We start from the raw sequence: 21,480 nt of genomic DNA, 5'->3' as shown, positions 1-21,480 counted from the left end.
TAAATAATTAATTAAATGTGTCAATAATTAATTAAATGTGTCAATAATTAATTAAAATGTGAAATACATAAATAATTAATTACATGTGTCAATAATTAATTAATTACATGTGTCAATAATTAATTAAAATGTGAAATACATAAATAATTAATTAAATGTGTCAATAATTAATTAATTACATGTGTCATAACTATTTATTTAATTAATTAATTCCAATTTTAATTAATTATTGCCACATTTAATTAATTATTTAATGGTGTATTTAATTAATTCATTATGGCAGTCCTGGCGTTCCATAGTCTGGCGACCCCAGAGGGTTAATCTAAAACTTTAAATTTTCAGTTCAAAGAAGTACAGGAGTGAGTATGTATAGCTATCTGTAAAACATGGTGGAGGCTCTGTCATGGTTTGGGTTGCACAAAAATGTATCAGATTTTGATCCTCTATGTATCACCTGAAAGTGTCAGATTAGCAGCAGTTTCATTTTTTGGGCCCATGATGCTGAACACACTGCCAATCCAGTAAAAGTGTGTGTCTTCAGGTTGTGTCATGTGAAGGCTGTGTGCAGGCAGGAGTGGTGATATAGAGGACCCAAAGTGCAGACACTCGGGGGCAAAACGTGAACTCAAAACTGCTTTAATGCTGAACTCAAAAGTAACAAAACTAAGAATCCAAAATAAACTTATACAGACAGACAGAACACAGTAAGATGAAGGTAGATTGCGACACAGGAGACAGGAGGGAAACACAGCTGGGGCAAATCAGGGCTGACGAGACAAAGGAAGCAAAACCAGAGGCATTAACATGAGACACGGACTTTCAAAGTAAAAGAGGAACCACAGACTGAACTTACAGTCACAGACTCACAAGCAGGCACTGCAACAGAGGGAACAGAGACGTGGGACCAGGCAGCCCATTCTCACTCCCGAGGCGTAACATGTCGACGTTTTGTCACGTCCCGCGGCGTTCCTGAGGAACGCGAAAGGAGACCTTCGGCGTTCTTATGGTACGCGGCGGGTTATGGCTGGAATCCAGTGCAATGACGCTCCCGCGTAATAGACATTCCAGCCCTGTATTCCAGCCCTAAACCTAACCTTATCCGTAGCCCTGACCATAACCTTATTCCTGACCTTAACCAGGACTTTAATGATGTTAAATAGCGTGTTTCTAAGCGATTTGAAGAAAAAGAGCAAACGTGTAGATTCAGTCCAGACGGTTCTCATATTTCCTCTTTTTTCCGAGGTCGTCATTTAGGAACGTGGTGGGTAGCCGAAAGTGTAATATGTTGACGATTTGTCACCTAGCGTAAAATGTTACGCTTTGGGAGTGAGAACGTGTTGAGACACAGACAGTGACACAGATAGAATAGAGGGAGTATGGAAACTAAAACTTAAGAACTACATAATCACACAACAAGAAGAACTGGGGAAAATAGAAATGCAAAACAGAAACCAAAACCTTCACAATAATAACTAAGATGAGAACACAAATAAAGGTACAAAACTGAAACCACTGGCTCAACGACCCAGGTACCCTAACAGGTTGTGTTGAAGAATAAAGTTTGCCATACCACATGTTGACTTTTAGGCTTATTTTAATTGTACAAACTCTCATTTTACCTTGCATATTGTATTTCCATGTATGTGTGCATGTTTCAATAAATCACTGCAACTATTTCCCATTTTCCAAAGATTAAGTATCCTCTGGTAAGACACTGAATGTAACACTTTATAATACAGCCTGTGACTAAGCATGTAATTCTGCTGTAATAGGGTTGAATTTTGTTTTATTTGAAATTCAAAAGTAAATAATATTTACCTACAATTATTTAAAGGTAGGTAGACTAGATTAAAGTAAATTAAGTACAGCGTAAGTCATTCTAAGTAACACTTATATTTACTTTTACTTATAATCGAACCCAAAACTTAACTTATCAGAATTAACAATAAACTGTTCCAAATTCCTGCTAAATGCCTAATATAAAGTGGGGGAAACTCAATAATAGAACATCCATCGTGCACATTAACATAATGATTATTAAATACAGATGTAAAAAAAGGCAAGATTAATGCACTCCATAACATGAACTGCACCCTGAGAAGTACACATTAACAATTTAAGACATGAGGAAAGAATGTTTGTTTTTCTGCAAAAGAACCATAAAAATTATGCAGTACTTACAGTTACTTACACAATACTGTGTGCTTCCTTTCCTGTAAAGTTGTGCAATACTTATAATATTTAGAATTACTCGTGCACTAAGTAAAATTACTTAGACATTACTTAAAATGTACTTACAGTATAATTCTTTTTTCCCATAGACTTGTTGCTCCCTTATTCTAGCTTGTTTTTAAGCATTTGTAGGCAAATATAATTAAATTCTAATCTGAAATAAAATACTTTGACATTCTATTTAATTACAGGGGGATTTACAGCCTTGGTCATATTATAAAGTGTTAATCTATAATTTATGATCCCTTTTCAGTAAGTCTTTCGGAAAATTCCTCTAAAGAGTTTTAGTTAATGGTATTTCGTTTCTTCCCAGAATAAGATATCCACAGTTCATCTTCTTTCCATTGAAAACAATTTGTGAAACGTTCTCACACCCATCTTCGTCATATCACGTGTCCTTCCTGCTGACAGTCGCTAGGGGTCGCCCTTGAGCGTTTTCCCAGAATTTTATTTTATTATTGTTTTTGGTGTGTGTATTTGTATAAAATATTACTTATAAGAAGAAAACTATCACTTGAAATTCTCTCTGAGATGAAATGCTGCTTACTCGACTACAAATATTTTTTGGTGGGGGAATAAATGGAGCCGATAATCTGTTAACGGGACTGAACAGAAACGTCTCAGCTCTGTTAGCGAGCACAATAAAATCACCAGACCACAGACTGTGCACTTCCTAGCAGACATTTTAAAGTCTTCTATCGGGAGAGGTTTCGGTGCTCTTGTTGGTTCCATTAGGACTTTGAGCTCCATCAGTTTGTTTCAATTTAATTCTCTGTAGCAACTGGTAAACACCACAGTGCAACCAGGAGGCCGAGCGCTGCTTCCTGTGTGTGCTTCCACATGGAGAAATACCCCCCCGCCAAAAATAAAAGAAGTGGACAGATCTTTTTTTTTTTCTTTTCCAGAATTCTGAGAAAACAGTCAGAATTCTGACTGTTTTCCCATAACTCTGAGGTGGGCACCTGCAAGCAACTAGCTTCAGTGACAGCGATGTGTTTATTTTGAGTGTCTTCATAGTTTTATTTTTGCAATACACCAATTTAAACTTCCAACAGTGCAATTTGAGTTCTGGGCATCCCAGGCACTATACAGAAAGGCATAAAGTCAAACATGACGAGTAAAGACAAAAGGACCAAACCATAAACACAGAATGAAGACAATAAAAGGAGACGCAAACTGAATCACTGTCTACTGTTAAAAACAGACGAGGCAGTAAGCAGAACACAATATATATATATATATATATATATATATATATATATATATATATATATATATATATATATATATATGTATGTATAAGTAGCTGCTGCCATTGTTGGAAACTGGAATTGACTGGGCCGCGCTATGAATTCTGTTATATTGTGGGCCACGAAGGATACACCTGACCCATCCTTCAAATCTAGGGAAAAGGAGGGTGCATTTGTTGGCTGAGTCTATGAATTTGGACCGCCCTGTGACATAATCGGCCTACAAATGTGACCTCAGGAGGATGCAGCCTATGAATTTGGACACCCCCCCTTCTGTCTCCAAAAGTGCAACATGGCAGCTCCCACAAGTGGGATATGTCTATTCCTACACCATCCTACAGGGTACCTTTTCCTGTGTGGACATACCTTTGGTAAACCTTCCCAGACTGCACTGGAAAAGAGCAGCAAGTCAAAAAAATACCACACATCCCAATAAAATGATCGTAACCAGCATGATGAAGTTGTAAAATTTGTCAAATCCTTTCAAATCACAAGCAGTTAAATGTAAAGACACAAAAAAGAAAAAGGTGAATACATGTGAAGATGTCAAGTCTTTATTAACAGGTTGATTGTCACTGGGCATTAGAGGAAGCATTCAAGGGAAAAGAGAAACTATAGGAAGAAGGAAAAACTTAACAGACCTCATACTATTCAATGAAAGTCACATTTACCTCCATTTTCTTCCATCTTATATCAATACCAGTCAATCAAAGTATACCTGACACACAGTTAAATACCTGAAACGGCCACAAGGTGGCTTATGTGGTTAACATCACTGGAAGACCTGAAGGCATGCTACAGTATTAACCAAACAGCTCTACACATTTAAAAGTTCCATGCCAGAAAATGTCCAGAACAAAATCTGCACCTGTAAAAATGTCAAAGGGGAGAAAAGCAGCGAAAGGAAGTTGAGAGATCCAATGAAGACAGGACGACCTTCTGTACTTTTGCTGACTCGACATGCATTTACAATAAATCCATGCTGTGAATATGGAGAAGAAAGGCAAGTTACTGGGAATAAAACCATCACTGACAATCTACTACATGAGGCTGGTGTGTGTGAGTGTGTGTGTGGCGTATCTGGCACTGATAAGCACCTATTTCTTTCTTTTTTCTTTTTTTCATCAATAAAATGACAATGACGGAAAGTAATGTGAGAAACGGGAAGTTTTGAACATCTGTCTACAACAGATTCACATTGTATGAATGACATCGCCTTGCAGGAGAACCCTGTGTGTGGCACCCTGTGTCATATGTTGTATTTACACAGAAACCTCCCAGTCTCTACTACAGCCATGATGCTGGAACATGTGCATATCAGGTGCTGACGTCCTGATATCAGTTTAATCTTCCGAGAAAATGATGGTCGAGATGTTCTTGAAAGCGAATGCTGACCCTCAAGGGCCCAAAGATCACCAGTACCATCTTTACTTCGGACAGACAGCGCCTCTATGATGCTCTTTTTTATCATTTAATCACGTTAGACTGCAAAGATGGTTCACAAAGTGCTTATTTTTGTTTTGTTTTGTCCCCTATTTTCTGAAAAGTGTTACTGGCATCAAATTAAAAAATTTGCTTAAAACCAATTACTTACCATTTTCAATATTTGATGCTGTCTTTTTCTACTTTTTGGTAAATGATGGGCTAAATTGTTTGCAGGTAATTTTATTCCTGTTTTTTGTTTGTTTGTTTGTTATTGGGTTTTTTTTAAAGATTTTATATGGCTTCCCATCTTTTTTTAAATAGATTTGTATTTTTGTTAGCCTGATCATATTTATCAAGTCATATCTGACAACTTATGGCACAAATTACAAAACTCCACAGAAAAAAAAGAACCAATTGCTGTACTCCCTTTTTGAAACCTCAGACTAAGCAACCTACTGAGCAACCATCTGCAGGTTATAAACACACTAACTGGCTCTTAGAAGGTTTGTCACTGCACATGCACACACCTTGCTACACTGGGTTGAACCTGGACTTCAGAACAGCCTTTATTCTTTATGGCATAGATTCAACAAGTTGCTGTAAACATTGCTTGGAAATTTTAGTTCATATCAACATGACTACGGATGCAGATCTTTCAGCTGCACATCCATGATTTGAATCATAACGAGGTCATAAAGGGATGGGCGTCATCAGCAACAACACTCAGGTGGGCTGTGGTGTTTAAATGATGCTCGGTTACTCCTGAGCCCAAAGTGTGCTAAGAAAATATCCCCCACACCATCACAACAACAACAACCTGAACTGTTGATTCAAGGCAGCATGAATCCATGCTTCATGTTATTTACGCCAAGTTCTGACCCTACAGCAGTGTTTTTCAGATCTCGTTTTCCAATTTTGCGGACAGGAGTGTCAAGGTCCCAGGTTTGATGTGCTGTGCGTTCATGCTCTTCTGCAAACCTTGATTGTGACGAATGCTTATTTGAGTCACTGTTACTTTCCTATCAGCTCAAAGTAGTATGGCCATGCTCACCTGGCCTTTTTTTGACCATTCTCTGTATTTTAGAAACTGTAAACTGGTTCCTAAATTACCCAGCCTAGCCCATTAAGCAACTATTTTCATGCTCAGTTTGAACTTCAGCAGGTCATCTTGACCTTGTATACTTGCCTAAATGCATTGGATTGCTACCATGTGACTAACTGATTAGATGTGCATCAACAAGCAGTTGAACAGGTCTAGCTTATGAAGTGAGTGCATATCTAATCCAATTTGAGTGACTAGTTAGAGAGCTATTATATCAGTATCACTGGGTCTTTTCCTGACATTTATAATTTCATGAATACTATATGTAACACATGTTTCTGCATACATAGACAATTAATTTATACATTGACACATTATTAGTCTGATGTGAAGATCTGCCACTTAAACTAGTCTTTTTTTGCTGTTATGCTACACTTTGTGATGCTACACCCTCCCCTGTCCATAGCGCTAATTTGTTTTAAAAGCACAACATGGTGATAAGCTGATATTTAACAGGTACTCAGCAAGAACACAAAAACATTGCTTTGATTCACAACATTTGGTGTAATGCAAAGCTTGCTGAGTAAGAGCCAAAGCTGTTAATCTTGCGTTTTTGTGCTTTCTTCTCAGTTCTGCAGCAGCATGGCTAAGCGCTGCACTTTCATCCAGTTAAGACTTTTGTTCTTACAGTAAATAATCTGCAGTCTGGCTCTCCCCCATGGAGGGTTTAGTTTTCAGCAGTCCTTGTCTGTTTGAGCTCCTCCTAGCTTCATGGACCTGATGGATTGAGCCAAGAGTCCAAGCTGTGATCGGTCCAAACGTAGCCACTGTGATGGTCGCCTGTGGCTTCAAAACAAATGATAAAGAGATAATGCTCATGAGTAGAGTAACACACTGTCTGGATAGCATCCTCACAAAGACAACAACTACAACAACTACTACTCAGGATTACTCGCTCATTCACTCACTGGTTCTTACTTTGTGGTGTGTGCTCCTGTGTGACTCTGAGAAATTGCTCCCAGTGTGGATGAAGTACCAGTTGCTCCAAACAGTTTAGCCCAGCGAAGCCCACCCCAACAAGGACTTTGTGCCTGTTCGGTAGTAGGTGGATTTGAGATGCCACAGTCTTTTTCCACCTTTGTTTCTTCTTTCTTGTTGTCCATACTTATTTGAAACCAAGTATCTGTATGATTTTGGCTACAGTCCTCCATTCCATCCACAACGTCAGGCTCCTTAGGACACCACTCTGGAATAGGAGCTAACACTGGACTCCTGCTGGTCTGCATACAACCACACTGTTGCTTGTTGCAGCTTGAACTGTGAGAGCTGAGAGACTCTTGGTGGTGCAAATCAATCTGGTGTGAAATCTGACTGTAGTAGCTGATGCCTTCCTTTTTGTCGCCTTGCAGTCTTGGCCAGCTGGTTGCTAAAAGCGCTGAGCACGGTTGAGGTGGGGAGAGAGCCTGCTCCTCTGACCACAGCTGTCTGTGGCGTAACAGTCGGGGCTCCAGAAGCAAGTTGAGGTCAAAGGGCAACACAGAGAGTGGTTGCAGGAGAAGAAGCAGCTCCTGAAACAAAGGATGACAGCGACCCAGGGACATAGACAGGAACCCCCAAGAATGGTAGTAGGTTTTCACAACATCTAGGAAGAAAGTAAAGGAAGTGATCACACACAGATCCACACATAAGCAATAATATTTTGATAGCTTCGGTTCAGTTTTTATCATGGGTACTTTGGACTAGAGCATTTAAAAAGCTGTATTATGTCTTATCTTATTTAAAGTTGGATGCTCGTATTTTTCATGGATAAATGTTCAATTAATAAGATAAATCTAGTCCTGGTATGCTTCAGAAAGACTCCAAACACAAATTCTCCAACATTTTTTCTACTGACCCGACATTCCTGGCGAGGGACAACCAGTCAGAAAAATTGAACTTCTAGGGAGACAGCCTTAAAGCGACAGGAGCTAAGATTTCCAGCTCCTGTACTATAGATAACTACTGACAAGTTTTTGATAAGCTTACAGCTGTTTAGCTGGTTAACCTGACTTTAGGTTGTTAGACTGATAGCATTCCCTAATTGGTGCTAAATCCAAAGAAGACAGCCAACAGACTGAAAGTATTGAGGAGTAAAAAAAAGCAGGATACAGGTGGGAGATTATGTTATTTCAAGAGTCGTTGCAATCCATTTAGTTGTTAAGCTCACTGAGTGTCAGCGAAAGTGGTGCACAAGCTGAGTTATGGCTCCCTGGAGGCAGAAATAAAGAACTATAAATTGCCTGTCGCCTCACCTTTTTGACTCTGAAGATGACTGAGCCAGAACTCCAAAGCTCTCAAGCTGTAAGAAAAGAAACAACCAAGAGAACATCAAAGGTTATGTTCTTCGCACATCTTTATTTGCCTCATTAGTAACATCAAAGGTATTTACTTAAGCAGGCCCATGATGAAGGCTCTCAGTTTCATGCAGTGGCTGGTGAGCTGGGGACAGCGTCTGATTTTGGAAACAAGACTGTGAAGAACTCTGGTGGATGGACCTGTGTTAAACAGAGATTATAAAACTATATCAAAGACCACAGAATCCTGCTTGGGCAAACTGATGAGACCCTTTAGCCTACCAATCCTAGTAGAGGTTTCGACCACACTCCAGGCATGATTGCGGCGTTGTCCGATTATAAAATCCAGTTTGTGATCCCTAAGACCGTCCTCTAGAATATCCTGGATCGTTGGACACAAGTGTTCCAGGACCAGACCAGCGATTGTAGGACTGTAAGAACTGTTCCCCAGGCGCATCTGAGCCAGAGGAAATGTTATACATTATATTTTTTGCTTACACAATATACCTGCTGGCACATTTATATTGTGATATGTCAATAACAATGCTAAGGTCAGCAAAATACCTTTTCTTCAGGATCTCTGCTGCTGCCAAAATGAGCCATAATCAGATCCACCGCCCTGCTCACAGACCTCAGCAACCCTGGAGACACCAAACAAGCAAGTTGGACAGGATGAATTTTATTCAGATACAATATCTGACAACTTTATACTTTATACTTGTTCAAGAGCATGAACTGGTGTGGTGTTAAGGTGTCTCTGTTGATTTCATTGCTAGTTAAAGCTTATGTGTGGTGTGATGCATGACCAACCAATGAGTAACACCCAGAAACTGTCAGTTTTAGGCTGATATACACTCACTGGACACTTTGGTGCAACTTTTTGACTGCCATCCAATCAGCCAGTTCCATGGCAGCAACAATGCATTCAGACATGTGGAAATGGATAATGTCAGTAACTTAAATAGCAACTTTAATAGCCGTTTCTAACAGGAAAGGGAGCCTACAATTCACACAAACTCACCAAAATTGGACAACAGAAAATTGGAAAAATGTTGCCTGGTCTGCTGCGACATTCAGAAGGTATTTGGCCAAAACTTTGGCCTGCCTTGTATCAACAATTCAGGCTGATGCTGGTTGTGCAATGTATGGGAGGTATTTTCTTGGCACACGCTGTTGCTGACCATGACGCCATCATGTCACAAAGCCTAAATCATCTCAAACTGGTTTCTTTAACATGACAGTAAGTTCACTGTACTCAAATGGCCTCCACAGTCACCTGACCTCAGTCCAATAGATGTTTGGCATGTGGTAGAACTGGAGATTCACATCATGGATGTGCAGCCAACAATTCTGCAGTAAATGCATGTGCTATCATAGCAATGTTGATCAAAATCTCAGAGGAATTTTTCCAGCACCTTGTCGAATCTATGAGACGAAGAATTAAAGGCAGTCTGATGGCAAAAGCGATCAAACCTTGTACTGACAAGCTGTAACTAATAAGGTGGCCAGTGAGCGTATTTGTGTAAGTTAAGGATTCTGACAGTGTTCAAAATGTATTAAATGAAATTCAAAAACTAATTCAGGAAGCTTAAGCTTTCTAACTGCTAGACACAGCTCCACTTTAGCCCTGTAAGACTGGGACTGGCCCGGAGAGACTGGCAACCTGTCCAGGGTGACCTCTGCCTCTTAGCTGGAACAGGCTCCAACCCCTCCACAATCCTGAATTGGATAAGGAAAAGAAAAATGGATGGCTGGAGTTTTTTTTTATTTCAGTCCTCAATTTCAGATTTTATACTGGCCAACTGTTTCCCCCTAGTGCGACTGATTTGCTGCATTGCTCTCTCTCTATGTAGATTATTTTCCAAAAAGCCATATCTTCTTTTAATGATGAATTAAAACTCTGGAGATGGATAGTTCTAGGTAGGTTTTGGTATAAGTCAGCTTGTTTTGGGACTTTCCTTGTACTATCAGTTTAAAATCATGACACTAGACCAGTGGTTCTTAACCTGGGTTCAATCGAACCCTAGGGGTTCGGCAGAGTCTCCACCGTGACATGCACGGCTCATTTTGTGCACCAATAAAAAACATATCTATGTCTTGAATTTGAAAAATAAAATCATATTTTATTTTTCACTAAAGAGGGGTTCAGTGAATGCGCATATGAAACTGGTGGGGTTCAGTACCTCCAACAAGGTTAAGAACCACTGCACTAGACTATCAGCGTGTGTTTCAAGAAAGTGTTCACTAACTGGGTCAATACACAGTCATAGGAGAGCAGGGTTTCGGGGTTCATTATCATATTTCAGGAATGCAAATGTCGAAGGGAACCAAAGATGAAAGAGTCGTTTTTTCCATTTCAGCAGCGGTCTTCAATGACTCGCTTCACCCTGTCTCTCTTCTTCATCTCTCATACTGGCTAGCCTCTGCAAATGTCACAGTAAATTCTTTATGCATGTTGATGCTGCCTGCAGTGCTGCACCACATAGACTTTTTGCAGTTGTGCAAATGCCTCCTCTATTACTAATCTTTACCTTATTGGAAATGGTTTACATTTATATAACTATATTTACACCAAGCGACTTATATGGTAGCACTAAAACAAAGTGATTGCGATATAAATCATTAACACTGTTTCTACTGCATCCTTCTCTCTTTTGTCCCGCAGTCGCGCACACATAGGCTACAGAGAGGACGGCTCAGCCAATCCTGTGCTGGGAGAGTTAAAAATAGGTCATGTTTGAGAGGAAGCCCCTTCAGGGTATTCAAAGCACTGCTGCAGCACTGTGAGTTTTTATTGCTGCTCTTAACAACTCATCACCGGCTAGACAATCCAGTCACTTTTTACTACATTTCAATTATAATATATTGACAGTATTTCACATCATTTATCAGCAGTCAACTGAGGCTCACTTCTCCTCTGAAGATGGCTGATAGACATGGACTCATAAGACGTATCGGGTGAGAGGTTGAACTCTGTGGGCGGCCTGTCGCTCAGGATCAGAGACTCACTGTGATGACTCTGATTTGGCTTCAAACTGTGTCCAGCAGAGTCCTGGATTTGCAGCCCTGAAGCGGCCAAGGAGAGGAGAGAACTCAGAGAGGAGAGAGGAGCCACTGAGGAGAGGGCAGCTGTGAAACTAGAGTGAAAAAAGCCTGAGTCAGCTGCAGGTGCCGCTCCACACTGTGGGAGCTTTTCCTGTGGCAGTGAGGTTTTGGGAGGAGAAACAGACACCTGCGAGTTTGGGTGGTGGGTGTCAGTGGTGATGGTTAAAGTGGGTGGGTTTTGAGACAATATTGAATGATAGGTGGTGCAGTTAAGGGAATGATTAGCACTTTTAGGCTCGGCGCGCACTTGGCTTTGCTCAAAGGTGAGACTGATCAAGTCCTGGTAGGTGGGAATCCTAATGAGACTGGATCGACTCGGAGCCGAGACAAGACTAAGCAAAGTGTTAGTCTGAGTTTGGCCTGAATGTGGGCCTGCTTTGTCTTGCTCTTGGGCCTCTGTGGGACAACTAGTATGATGTGAATCCAGGCTGCTGTTTGACGTGCATGGACCGGTGCAGTCTTGGCTTTCACCCAACTGATTCCATGAACGCGTGCGGATGAAGCACTCTGGGCTTGGTGTGCAGGTGGAGCAGGTATCAGAGCTAGAAGGAGCCTCTAGGAAGATGGAGCAGTGGTTGTCTGTCGGTGATGGGTGAAAATCTGAAAAACTTTGGCTGCTTTTGCCTTTGAAACTGAAGGCCGGCTGCATGTTAGCAGTCTTACTGCTCTTTTTATTTAGATACTGCTCTAGCAGGCAGCCAAGGGGCTGGGACGGCGGCTGCGGCTTTCCTGCAGGAACCAGAACAAAGGGCTGGATGGGCAGCGAGGTTGGCCTCTGGGCTTTACTGTAGCGCACCACATCTGGACTTAGTCCTGGGAAGGACATGTAAGATAAAGATTTTTCACTCAAAATCACAGACACAAAGCAAAAGAACTGGATTTTTCTATTAGCCACTGCTTTACCCTTCTCAGTATCACAAGGATAGTTGTGCTCCTGGTCCTGCATCACAGATGGCTGTGTGGTTGCCACTCTTGCGTCTTGGCATTTACTGCTATGTGGGCCACACTGGCTGGGGCACAGCGAGCAAGGCGTGTGGGAGAGGTTCTGGATGCTATCTGCCTGTTTCTTTCTGCAGAGGGCTTTGTCAGTGGAGGTGGTTGCAACCTGGTAATCTTGGATCTGAAAATGAGAACAGCAAAACTGAACACCCGTCTCCTTTTGCTGGTCCTCTATCAAGTTTATAAATGCTGTTCCCAAAAGGTGGTCAGATTGTCAAAAGGGAACAATGTGTGCAGCAGCAAAGTTCATTACTCTTATCAAAGCTGTGTAACTGATATATAAAACATTAGTACATAATTTAATTGAGTCATTTGCCATTTCTTCTATTTGCAAATCACATTAAAATTATAGATCTAAAAACAGTACTTCTAAATCTTTTTTTTAATCATCCAAACACTATAAAGTTTTTTTTTTTACCTTCTCAATTTCATTCTGCTGTCCTTCTTTCTTCTGATCAAAACTGAGAAGGAAGGGGCTGCCTCTGCTCTGACCTTCGGGGCAGCCGGTGACACTGGACCAGGCCGGGCTGGGTGACTGGGAAGAGAGGTCACAAGTCACAAGCTTGTAGTACTTCTGGTTGGTCCCCATGGCCAGTGTGGCCTGGCTTTGAAGACAGGCAGTCAGGTCTGATACCTCTAGAGAGGAGAGACCCGCGGGTAGCTCCTCTAGTGAGTACAGATTGCAGTTAGAGTCAAGGCCCCGAGGGGACAGGCGGGAAGCAGAAAGCAGCATGTCAACCTCCTCTTTCGGAGGAGAGTAAACCGTCATGCTATCAAGTTTGACTTCTTCATTCTGACTTTGGGGGACAGGTTGGAGGTTGAGGAATACACATCCCTCTGATGACCCAGAGGGGTGAGCTGCAGGACTGCTGAGATCATGAGGTGTGGCAGGATTGTTGCTCCTGTTGTACATAGTGCAGAAGTTAACCAAGACGCCGTCAGAACTGTTACAGGAAGAGTCACTGACATACTCCGTGTGGTTGTTGGAAAGAAGCTCTGGGGAACATTTGTGTTGGCCGTGGAGGCAGCAGGACATGTTATCCTCCAGTCTGTCTGAGTCCTTCTCCAAACAAGCCAACATCGTGATGCTAGATCTGCTCATGTGACAGCACTGGCATTCAGGTGGCAGTGAGTCCATCTGGTTGGACTGGTTAGAGAGCCACTCCTGATCGCTCTCACTAACCAGCATAGTTCCCTCATTGCCCCATTCACTGTCCAGGTTCCCGTGGGGCTTTGGGTATATTGGGTAGTTTGTGGCGACATTACTTAGCGGCCAATTGGAATTTCCATGCAGCACGAACGAAGAGTCCTCGTGATATCTGTGCAGATTATCTCCGTCGCTGTCTTCATCCTCTTCGTCCTCATTTAGCTCTGTACAGGGAAGGAAGGAGTTGCGTGACCGGACATTGCTTCTAGGCACGGAGCTTTCCTTCTTCTGGTGGGAACTCGTCTCTTCGGGCGACGAGGTGGATTCGTACTTCCAGCTTCCGTCGCTGCCTCCCTCCTCTTCTGTCCGGTCCTCGTTGAGGCTGCTGTAGCTGCTGGAAAAATGTCTCCGGTCACTGGTGAAGGCATGCTCACAGTTTATCGACTCTTGCTCTGGGAGGGACACGGCCCGAGTCAGGCCTGCTGAGCACAGCCGGCCGGGCCTCTTGGCAGAGCTGCACAGGGCCTGGACAGGAAGCTGCCAAGTGGAAAGCTGCACCACGGGGAAGTGGCAGGCTATCAAGGTGTCCCCAGAGAGACTGGATGCTCCAATCATACTTCTGGATAGGGCTGGACAACGAAAGCTGTCTCCATGTTCCTATAATTTAATCCTGGAAGAGTAACACAGAATAGATTAAATTTTGGGGATTCTGCAGAAATTCATTCAGAATTATACAACAGGAAGCTTGTACAAGCGAAGATAAAATCAGTATTAAGCAGTGTTGGGACTAACGCGTTACAGTAACTACGTTATTATTGTGGTAACGAGCACGGTAACTAGTTATTATGCCAAAATCAGGAACGCGTTACTCGTTACTGGGATTTAGATAGGCTCGTTACTCGTTACTTCGTGTGGTGGCATCGCGGAGTTTCCACAGATTCAGTAACATTAGCAAGTGGTGGAGGCCAGCAGGTGGATGAAGGAAAAGGGACGCAGAAGGAAAAGAGACCCGAGGCGGCCGCCGGTCCAAGTGTGAACTGAACTTCAGGTAAGAAGTTATGACCTGCAGTCTCTCTGGGTCAGATATAAACCAAGTTTAGGTGTAGTTTATTTTCGTTATTCTGACTTTTTCCGTACTGCGTGCTAGCTAGCATGACGGAGTTTCTATACAGCTGGGTGGTGCTATGAAGTTAATGATGTTGAACTTTATTTTGTTCATAAGTTATTAGAGTTGCCAACCGTCCCGTCTGGTATTCAGAGAAAATATTAAACGCTTCTTATTGAGGTGAAAAGGAACAGTTTGTCCCGTAATTCAGCTACAATGAAAAAGACACAAAGCTGGAGTTATTCTGTCTTTGCTGCACAGCTGCCTCTTCTTCTCTCATTCTCCCCCCTCCCTCTCCCGTTTCTACTTCAATCATGAAAACTGATCAATGATCAGCTGATCGGCTCTCTTGTTTGTTTATCGCTCACTTTGCGCCGAAAGAGGAAACCAGCGGATGTCGCGCTAAACAACAGCAGCACGTTTAAGCTTGATCAGCTGTTGTTAGAATTTATTTAATATTAATTTCTAGTATCAGCTGATGTTTGCTGGAGCCACAGCTGTAAACCTGCTGGTCATGATATGGTTTGGTTATCTGGTGAGAGGGAAACATGAAGATGAAACCAGGAGATGTCCTTACTGAATCATCAGAGCTGAACAGGTGATGGAGAAACAGGTTTACCTTTTAGGTGACATGAATGAGTTGAAGAGAAGTTATGAACTGTTTCTGAGAGACAAATAACACCAGGATCCTTTTTTAGGTAGCTGACAGCTGGTAACTGTGCAGGTGCGGATCTAGCAAAGTGTTGCCAGGGGGTTGTAGGGCATTAACAGGGAGAGGGGGGCACAAAGAAATACTTTTCTTTCTTATTCCCATTTAAAATGTCTAGCTTTTAAAAAATAATTATCTGAATCTTACAACAAACGATTGATAGATTGATGCATATATACCATCAAAACAGTGTACAACACTGTCACAACAGTGTTTATTTTCATTCAAAGGCTTTATGATTTTTCCTATAATGGTGGGCCAGTTTCTAGTCAAAATGCCCGGGCCAATTTTCTTTCCCAGTCCAGCCCTGTATGCAGCTCATCTGCAGTCTGGTGTTACCTACATCTTCCTATTCAGAAGGCAGAATTTCCGAGTTCTGAGTACAATCGAAAGCACCACGGCTGCAGTTTTTGTGTTGGATGTAAAAGGCGCACATGACTCTGTGACGTAGGCTAGAATCATGGCAGCAGTCAATGACGGTCCAGGCGTGGGATTTCTCTCGTGGAAATATGCATTATACATTATACATTATATTTTCCTTTCTATTGGTAGGTGGCACAGTGCACTTGTGGCAAGTAAGCAAGCTAGAAGACTGGCAAAGTTATGGGAGAAACACATTAACAAGAGAATTCTGAGTAAAACCAAAGTTACTTTCCCTAGTAACTAGTTACTTTGAAAGTAACGAGTAACTTGAAGTAACTGAGTTACTTTTGAGAGAAGTAACTAGTAATGTAACTAAGTTACTATTTTAAAGTAACTTACCCAACACTGGTATTAAGTACACTACATTGATGGAATGCTCAGTCTCTATGTACAGCCATCAGCTAACACTGACAAGCATTAATCATAACTGAAAACGTTTAGAGTTTTGTGCAAAGCACAATTACATCTTTTTAAAAAATATATTTGCTGTTGCCATTTGCATGAGGATTTGTCTATTACTGCATACGTGCTTCTCATTTTTCTGTTTTCTTACCTCAGTGATTACTGCAGCTCAATGTTTTATGACGTGAACAGATTAAAGAGAAAAGCGAGAGTGTACAGTTTATCAAGTGGATTTTCCAACTGTATATGCAGCTCAGGGGCCTACTTAAACATTTTAGTGTTAGATTTAAAAAAATGCATTTTCAAATCTGGAGTAAAAAAAGAAGAAAAAAAGAAGAAGATAAAAACCTAAAACACATCTGCAAGCTACTGCTGTCACAGTCTTCTCCCTCAATTTACCCCGCCGGTCCTGCCATCCAAGTCTGCTTCTAGCAGCCTACACTCCATAATTCAGTCAACCATAACAAACTCCTCCTCTCTCAGCCTGGGCCAACCACAGTCACTCACAGTCATCTGGCTGCTCTGTAACTAGGGCAGCTGCACTGCAGAGTTGCTCCACTGGCACTCCTAAGAGTAAATACACTTTCACATCACTTTAGTTAATTGAAAGTGTTCCATCATGTTCACGTGTAGTGCTGCTGACTTTGCACACACTCGTTTAAAATAAAAACATCTCCCCTTCATGCAATAAAATAATGAGGACAAGAAAAAAAGATAAATACAAAGCAAGTGCAAACTACATATAAAATATTCATCCAGTGGTGAGCGCTAATGATGTTCAGTCACAGAAGTGTGTTGTTGTAGTGTTGTTTTATGACTTTAAACCAGACTGAAATTGGAAAAATAAAGAACAAAGTAGAATAGAGGTTTAGGAACAAGTGAAGTAGCTTCCTGAAAACAAAACAAGTGTCTGATTTTCCTCACCCACATTAGCTCAGTCAGTAATGGAGATTATGTTGATGGATGAGTGGCTATGATTACCGTCTTGCAGTTATAGGCCTTCACTGACCCATAAAGCCTGCAGTTTATATTCCTACCCTGACTCGTATAACACGCGCAGTGAAAACTTTCAAGAGTCAAGAACTTACAGATATGATTGTTTCAAATTTAAATGTGTAATGTGTTACTGATTAACTATTAAGGTTTTTTTTAGATCTCTTATTTTCTTTATTTGAAATTTGATTGCACAGGTTCACAGAAAAATATATTTAAAATACCATTTTTATGATTCTGGCTCAGATACAGGCTTTATATATCAGAGGTGTCAAACTCAATTTACCACAGTCAAAATTTTGAAATAGCTGACACCATAAGAACGATAAGAACGGTGAAAGACGTCCCTCAGCGAAATCTTCTTAATATATTTGTGTCATTTAGTGTGTGATCTATTAACAAAACCTGATTAACAACCAGAGATAGGTGAACACACACACACACGAACACACAGTGGAATCCCAGTAAGAAGGGATAATGTGGATATTTAGTAACTGCACATTAATGTTTTATAGTCAAGCATCTTGTCTACATCCAGAAATACTTTCAATTTTCCAACCATTTTCACTCCTGTATAATCCACAAGAGGAACAGGAGTTCATATTACTGAAAAATGTAAGCGATTAATGAGTTCGTTACAATTTTTACATTTTCCAAAACCATCCATTGGGACAGATTACGCAGATTTGGATTTCGCAGACGCTTTTTTAAAAACACTGTAATGTAACTGTAATGTAATTCAACACATACATACTAAAATAACAATTGTACGCTTTTTTGTTTCTTGTAGGAGTTTTGCTAATTTTTTGACAGCTAATTTTTTATATTATGGCAAAAATTCACTTAGGGGACTGAAATAACAGTTGCAGGACAGCAGTGCTCATAAAACAACATTACACAGTTTACAATTATCATAATTCAGGTAATATAAAATATATATTATTAAAATATGCATGTCACGCCTAGCCATAAAGTAAAAGGCATACAGTTATCACCATCATATAGACGAGTTATCTTTGATTAAAGCACATTCTGTGTATTTCTGTGGGTTATTGCACATAACATATAATCACATCATATGACACAAAATCCTGTTTCTGGTAAATATTTTTGAATGATTATATAACATTGTTTAGTGCATGTCACACTTCAACTCTTTGTAATAAACCTGGTTTTCAAGATTGACCGTTTCAATTGACTGACAGTTTAATGGCCAGGTGAGGCCTGCTCCCTTGTTATATCATGACAAATAAAGTTGATTGAAATTCTGTACTCATATTTTATATATTTCACCTCATGTTGACAAAAAGAGGTGTCAGGGGCAGTAAGGGGGGGGGGGGGGGGGGGTATAAAAATCATGCAATTGAAGCTTTGAGAGACAGCAACAACTTAAGGAATTGGTCCAAGTGTGCAATCAAGAAATGCCTGCATGAATGTAAATACAGAGTTCACAACAAGGCACAAACCACTGGCTACACTCAAGAACTAGCAGGCCAGATTAGACGGCCAGAAAACATCTGAAAGTGCCAGGTTTGGAAAAAGCATTTTAGACAGATCAAGATGAATTTTTCAGCAGAATGATAATAGTAAGAGAAAAGTCTGGAGAAGAAGTGAAACAGCTCATTATCTGAAACGTACCACATCACCTGTCTAATTTTTGTGGAGTCAATGTTATTGCATGGACATATATGGCTCCCAGTGGAACTGGGTCACTGGTGTTTATTGATGATGTGACTGCTGATAGAAGCAGGAGCATGAATTGTGAAGTGCGTAGATTCAACTAAATGCTGCAAAACTGATAAGACAGAGCTTGATTGTGCACATGGACAAAAACCCAATACATGCTCCAAAAGCAACCCAAGAATTTGTCAAGGCAAAGAAACGAGATATTCTTCAATGGCCAAGTCTTTAACCTGATCTCAGCTTTTCAGTTATTAAATACAAAAGTGAGGGCAGAGAGATCCACAGACAAGCAGCAGCTGAAGGTGGCTGCTGTAAAAGCCTGGCAGAGCATCTCGTGGGAGGAAACTGTTTTTGTGGGGACTTCAGGCAGTCGCTGACTGCAGAGGATTTTCAAACTTTTAAAAATAATGCTTATTTTTTTAAAATGATGTTAGTTTGTCCAATTAATTTTGAGCCTCTGGAGATGAGGACTGTGTATTAAAAAAGTAAACCCCTTGAATTAAAGCTTAAAGTCTGCGCTTCAGTCACACATTGACTGTCTGATTTGAAACCAACTGTGGTGGTGTACAGAGGCAAATTTCAACAATGTTTGTCCAACAAGTTATGAACCTGAATATGTTTTTCTGTGTTTGTCTTTATTTCTTCATTTCATTTGTTGCAGATCATTTTTGGCTCCTTAAATACGAGGACATGATTAATTTAGAAATGAAAGCTTTTCCACTTCCCAACTGCATAACAGCCTTGTTCATGGGCATCATTCCCTGATGGTCTTGGAACATGTAAGATATTATAGCTACATTTGACATTAGTATCAACAGCTATACTGAAAATAAAGGCATTTATGAATTTCAGTCCAGGTATGTATGGTGGAAGGTCTCAGAATCCCACTGAACCCCTGAATTATCACGAGTCACATCTATACATCAAGTGTCAGTATCCCAAACCTCAGCACATGCTGCTTCTGACTTCTAACCCTTGTCTACCTTATATTATGAAGGAATTTGCTCATAAAATGTAACTATAGTTATGTTTATTATTTAAAGTATTATCCATACTCGTAATAAACAAATCAGTTTAAGTTATTTGGTCAACATTTAGGAACCTTACACGAATATCAGTCCTTTAGTTTAGTTTCCCTTGAGTCACCCTATTTTCAGTATTATAATATAACAGGAATGTAGGCCAGAACCTCAGACTACTTGTCTGCAACAACATCACTGCAAAGTGGATACAACTCCTCATCTTTGCCGGTAGTCCTCCTACCTTGCATCTCAAATATCTAAGCCAATCAAACCGGCCCTCTGCGTACTGGAGCGCATGGACATGGTTCTGATTAACTGAGCTGCTTCTCTAGAAATATCTGTCAGGTCTAGTTAGCATCAACCTGAAGGATGGATGTTGTGGTTACATGAAAGCAAAGAGGCCCAGACAGTGCTTGTTAAGAGCGACGATGCCCTGTAACTAGACAACATCAGTGACTGCTCATCGTGGTCTCCAGTTAATGTGAAGGGAAAGTTTCACGAGGATCTCGAGAATCAGAGATGATGTCTGACCTGCATCTTACCTTGCGGCCAGGTGTTTGTGTGCATCTACACAATGGCAAAGAAATATTCAAAGTGGCTTAAGTGGGACACGTTAGACAACAAGAGGCAGGGCACACAGCTTCTAGAAATAGCAAACCCACACACAAGAAAATGTGAAGTGACCAAATACGAGAACAAGATATGAGCTGAAGCACTTAATGAAAGGCAACATAGCAGGAGCGCAAAACGCATTCAAAGCAGCACCTACTTGAAAACAGCCGTCAGTTAAAGGTGATCTCCATCCGAGCAGGTGCTTCATGTGGATGTGGTTTGGTCCAAAAACATGCACTTTTTTTTATTATTACGGACGAGACTATTCGACGCACTAGAGCCGTCAAAGGCGTATTATGAAAGCTAATGTTTTCATCTATGTTGTCAGATATCTCCGGTTAAAACCTCTTATTCATAACTATTAATAAACACTAGGGTAATATGAAACCGCTCCGGCATTGAAGTCCCCCACAGACACAGCGGTCCCCACGCCGCCGCTTCTCCACCGCTCAGGATGGATGGGTTGTTGCGTCACGACCAGGTTAGCCAATGAGGAGGGAGAAGTTCCTGTTACTCAAGTATCCAAGACACCCGGTAGGAAGCAAGTAAAACCTAATATACTTCGATTTTTCTTATTTTGTTGTTGTTGTTTTTTGTTTTGTCTTGTTTTGTTTTTGGCGGGGGTGGAAACGATAAAAATAAGCATGCTGTTCAGTGCCTCGTCTGATTGCTGACATCTATTTTTCTTACTCAAGAATAAATATTATTATTATTATTGTTATCCACACTCATAATAAACAATATAAGTGGTGGGTGTAGTAAACAGTGAAGGCATGATCCATTGGTTCTCAAAACTATACGCCCTTGCTGCTCTAATAATAGAGTATTATTTGGCGGATAGCAGGCCTGTACGTCTCAAACGTGCTTTTGCCATAGCATATTCACTTCTTAAACAGCCCCAGCTCGCCCTCTAGCGGTGAAACTGAGGATTTAGGGTTCAGTTGTTGATGTGTTTCACTTCCCATTCTCACGTGATTGACAGCTCTAAAACCCCTTTT

At 40.9% G+C, this 21,480-nt stretch overlaps 1 protein-coding gene across 2 annotated transcripts; it reads right to left on the bottom strand.

Annotated features, from left to right (window-relative positions):
- Positions 1–4,014: 4,014 nt before the first annotated feature.
- LOC101467815 (AP-4 complex accessory subunit RUSC2) lies at positions 4,015–20,908 on the bottom strand. Of its 2 annotated transcripts, none has more exons than XM_004538582.4 (10): positions 20,640–20,908; positions 12,805–14,203; positions 12,291–12,507; positions 11,193–12,200; positions 8,847–8,923; positions 8,565–8,739; positions 8,378–8,483; positions 8,241–8,287; positions 6,928–7,591; positions 4,015–6,795 (listed from the first exon to the last, which is right to left on the bottom strand). In XM_004538582.4, the coding sequence occupies exons 2-10, from the start codon at positions 14,146–14,148 to the stop codon at positions 6,684–6,686; spliced, it is 3,750 nt and encodes a 1,249-aa protein (XP_004538639.4). In that variant the 5' UTR covers positions 14,149–14,203; positions 20,640–20,908; the 3' UTR covers positions 4,015–6,683. The 2 variants fall into 2 exon arrangements, with proteins under 2 accessions (XP_004538639.4, XP_023009172.3); XM_023153404.3 differs by having other exon boundaries at positions 11,292–12,200.
- Between the last annotated feature and the right edge of the window lie 572 nt (positions 20,909–21,480).

The sequence above is a fragment of the Maylandia zebra genome, linkage group LG7 (assembly GCF_041146795.1).
Source record: "Maylandia zebra isolate NMK-2024a linkage group LG7, Mzebra_GT3a, whole genome shotgun sequence".
Lineage (NCBI taxonomy): Eukaryota > Metazoa > Chordata > Actinopteri > Cichliformes > Cichlidae > Maylandia > Maylandia zebra.
The sequence above is the reverse complement of the archived record's forward strand: the minus strand, read 5'-3'. Positions and strand labels throughout refer to the sequence as shown.